The sequence below is a fragment of the Bidens hawaiensis genome, unplaced genomic scaffold (assembly GCF_021521415.1).
Source record: "Bidens hawaiensis isolate Kalapana, Puna unplaced genomic scaffold, B.hawaiensis_p1.1 tig00008194_1, whole genome shotgun sequence".
In the NCBI taxonomy this organism is placed as follows: Eukaryota; Viridiplantae; Streptophyta; class Magnoliopsida; order Asterales; family Asteraceae; genus Bidens; species Bidens hawaiensis.
In genome coordinates this window covers 386,109-390,819 of record NW_027491583.1, presented here as the reverse complement: position 1 = coordinate 390,819, position 4,711 = coordinate 386,109, and the positions used below count along the sequence as shown (strand labels likewise).

Here is a 4,711-nt window from a genome sequence, read left to right as displayed (position 1 = left end):
GTTCTTCCAGGGAAATCAAACAAGGAGGAGCCTGAGAAACGAGAGGACCCTCGGGGGCGTCCAAATCTAAACCAACAAGCCAGAAAAAGAGAAACTCCTAGATAGAGCTCGTACTCCCCTTCCCCGTCAATTGATCCCCACAGACACAGCTCGGACCTCCCCGTCCCCGTCAATTGATCTCCACAGACACAGCTCATACGCCCAGTCCTCGTCATTTGATCCCCATAGACACAGCTCGTACGCCCCCTCGTCACGGGAACCAACACCCGAAACCCCCACCCATTCGTTGTCGCATTCCCAGTCTCAGTCTCAGCCCCAGGTTAAGATACCTAAACCACCGAAACGTTCATCTAAAAAGCAACATACCGTAACCGACCTTGTTCTCCCATTATTGCGTAACCCAAAGAACGCCCTAATAATAGAAAAGCATATGCACATGATTCACACCTGGGCATACCCGTTCATCTCAGGAATAATCGATGCAAAGCCAGATGGAAATTGCGGTTTCCGAGCAATTGATCTGGGTTTAGGAATGTGTCAACTAAACTGGAAGGAGGTTAGAGCATGCATGAGGAATGAGATGGACACTAACCAATCGTGGTGGAGGCACATGTTGAACTACGAGACAACCGGTAATTGTGACACGGTTCGTGATTCACTAGACTACTCGACGTCATCTTTATTCCAACAAAAGAGTAGCAGGTTTTCGGCACCTGGGCAAGGACACGTAGTGGCTCAAACGTTTGACTGTGTTTTAATCAATCTTCATCTGACTTCCAGTGAGAGTTTCTTCTCTATGAGACAGAGTCCGGAACCACTATCTCAGATTCCAGTGATAACTATTGTAAATGTTAAAGATAATCATTGGCTCAACACACAATAAGAAGGGAATTTTCTCGTGCCGCTACCAGCACGTCAATGGGCAGGATACGCCAATGAAGCGGCACACGAATGGAAGTCATTGTACGAAGATCGTATAAAAGAGTATATGCGAATAAGGGAAACTTGGCGAGTGCAAACTGAAAAGTCAGTTTATGTAAGATGACGTGTATGTTGTATAATACATTTGAGAAATTATTAATAAAATGTTTATATACTTGAGAATGTAAACAAAAAATGTATTGTAAATAAAATAATAAAATATATATTAAAAGAAATATAAAAAAATATAAAAGAAATTATTAATAAAATGTTATTTTTTTCTATACTTGAGAATGTAAACAAAAAATGTATTATAAATAAAATAATAAATATATATTAAAAACAATGTCAAAGAAATTAATAATAAAATATTATTTTTTTAATATACTTGAGATAAATAAAATAATAAAATATATATTAAAATTAATATAAAAAAATATAATATATAAAAATATCAAAGAAATTATTAAATATCTTGGTGGATTTAAAATATGGATCACATCAGTGGCGGATTGCCCTATCCGCCGCGTATTGATCTGTAGATCATATGCAACAGATATTGCGATTCGCCGTTAATGTGATCCATATTATATTATTTTAAAAACAGATGCCTTCTTACTTACCCTTCATCCCATAGAAAACTCTCAGCATTCCCCTCAAAACATCACCAGATTATACCAGCAAAATCACCACTGGAAAATAATAACGACGCGGTCCGAAAATAGCATTCTACACAGTCATAATAATTTCCTTCAAAAATAGTGGTGGCTGTGTAAATGCTATTTTGGAGTCCGTTATGATTAAAAAAATAAAACCATATGTTGGTTGTGTAGATGCTATTTTGAACTCATGTGCTACCAGTGCAGCTGCCGTGAGCTGGTGGAACATTTTAGTGGTCCGCCCTCATGAATCCCAACAGTGTCGTTAATACGCATTGTGGGGAGCTACACTGGACAGCCGCATTACTAAATAATAAAGTGACGTATCAACCTACTTGGGGTTGATAACGATTCATCAAAGATTTCAATGATGCACCCGTGTGGGGTTCATCTAACAATCTACGGTTTTTTATGAATTCGTGGTCACCCCAAATTATCGCCTTGTAGATGTTAACTGATCAATAACTCGATAATATCAGCAAGGGTTGACACAGCTATTAGAGGAGATATGCAGCCATAACTGTACCTCAACGGGGTACATTATTTTAAGTTACACGGTAATGTCTGCCGAGTTTGACATCGCGCTAGCTGGAGTGCTGCGACCAGAACTGGTTTGTTGTATAGATGCTATTTTTGGAGTGGTTATCCAGAAGAACTGCTAATAAGCCCGAATAATTACAAGAAGATTAGGATGCTATTTTTGGTGTGGTTATACAGAAGAGCTGCTAATAAGCTCGAATTACTATTACAAGGGGAGTAGGAAATAGTCCTTGTATAGATGCTTTTTAATGTAGTAATTCAAATTTGTAATTCGTTATTGGTTTTAATATAAAATTTGTGTTATAATTATTAATCTATGGTTTTATTTTGTATAAATATTACTCGCAATATATAAAAATTATATAATATTATTATAAATAATACGAATTAATGGTTTTATTTTCTATAAATATTACTCACAATATATAAAAATTATATAATATTATAATAAATAATATGAATTAATGGTTTTATTTTGTATAAATATTACTCACAATATATAAAAGTTACATAATATTATTATAAATAATACGAATTAATGGTTTTATTTTGTATAAATATTATTCACAGTATATAAAAGTTATATAAATTATATGAATTAATGGTTTTATTTTGTAGAAATATTACTCACAATATATAAAAACTATATAATATTATTATAAATAATACAAATTAATGGTTTTATTTTGTATAAATATTACTCACAATATATAAAAACTATATAAAATTATTATAAATAATACGAATTAATGGTTTTATTTTGTATAAATATTATTACTTACAATATATAAAAACTACATAATATATTAACATCAATTCGCAACTGATAGACCTATCCGTGGCGGATTTGATTTCAAAAGTAATCAGCCACGGAGAGGGCTATCAGCGGCGGATAGACCCACAGATACCCCTCTTCGTCACTAATTACTTACACTCTCAACAAAAACAAACACCACACACCCATCTATTCGAGATCCGACCCGTTTGACATAAGCTATTAGAGATCTGACCTGGAAACATCAAGGTAAGTAAAATACTTGTATTATAATCTAGTTTGATGTAGGTTTTGATTTAGATCAAGGGTTAGATTAAGGTTTTGAGGTTAGGATTTAAATTTGGGTTTGAGGTTTGAAAACGGGTTGGATTAAGGGTTTGAGGTTAGATTTGGGTTTGGGTTTGAGGTTAGTAACTTGTTTCATTATGGGTTAGATTAAGGGTTTGAAAACGGGTTTAACTATGAAGTAGGTTAAATTTGGGTTTGAGGTTAACAAATGGGTTTGAATACGGGTTTGAAAACGAGTTAGAAAACGGGTCTGTTAACAAACCCGTTATCTGTATTATATAGTTATAATAAAACAAAATTAAACATTATATTATATCTTAAATATAGATAGTAAATAACTAAGTTGAACGGGAAGACATTCTAGTTGGCTACTGCCTTTGACGTTTGACCCAGAGTCCGATTACCATGTCCAGTTTACGCAGCATCGGCGTATGACGCCGCAAGCTGGCACGACCTTGTCTAGGACCTTTATAAGGAGTTGCGGGGCGGAACAAAGGTTGGACAATATTATTGGGAGTAATACACCATGGGAAAGATTGTTTACCGCCAACCAGCCAGCGTACCGGGTGCTCACGCTAGAGTTTTACTCTACGTTCATTTTCAGGTATTTTTTTTCTTTTTCCAATAACTTATAAACTAGATTTAACAAACATGTTAATATTGTTTCAACCCATGGCCGGCTAGAGAGCCGCATGTCCAGATGTTGGTTGATGGTGCAGATACTAGTCGGGAGGAGGTTCTGTTCCGTATGTTCGGGGAGGACCATTATCTGTCGATGGAGGAGTTTGCTATGGCGCTCACCTTTTACACACCGGATGAGTTACTCCAGCCTATTTACACGGAGAGCATACACGGGACACTAGATGACGTATTGAAGCGTTGGTGGACGGCGATTAGCGATGATCGTTGGCCTGCCAACGGCCCAGACTCCCGAGCCTCATCCATCAGGGACCCGTTGCACAGGTATGTATATGTATATGATATAATATAATATAATAATATTGTATTGCATTTTTGTACAGTTACCTACACAGGCTTATCGCTTTGACCATACAGGGTCGTCACCTGGGGGCAGATCACTGCAACCTTCGCAACCTGTTTTTTTTGTGCCTACTTACGGTAAGACACTGCAACCTAGCTCACGCGTTCAGCGACTACTTCGCCATTTACTGGCACATGCAGGGTCGCGGGTCATTGGTCGGTAGCACATGCGTTATGCGGGTTGCGGTGAGTTTGGGCTACATGGACCGACTGCCTACCATACCCATTCAACCGCTGATTCTCCCGCGAGAGCTGGACCGTTCACGGGTACAGGGCATGTGCATCATCCGGAAGATTAACAGCCAGTTGCACCTGGTCATTGATCCACATGCTCTACCCTACGTCGAGGTCCCAATTTTCGAGACTCCGCCAATCGAGGAGCCGGAGGTGCATATTGAGGACGTCGTGGTTGATGATGCAGCCGGTGATCAGGTACGTTCCTGAATTCTAACACGATGACGAATTTGTCGAGATAGGGTTTACAGAC

The 4,711-nt window shown here is 37.7% G+C and overlaps 1 protein-coding gene across 1 annotated transcript; it reads left to right on the top strand.

Moving 5' to 3' along the window:
- The first annotated feature begins 436 nt into the window (after positions 1–436).
- Positions 437–883, top strand: LOC143637267 (uncharacterized). Its single transcript, XM_077104699.1, has one exon. It carries the CDS (start codon positions 437–439, stop codon positions 881–883), a length of 447 nt encoding a protein of 148 aa, XP_076960814.1.
- Positions 884–4,711: the final 3,828 nt, after the last annotated feature.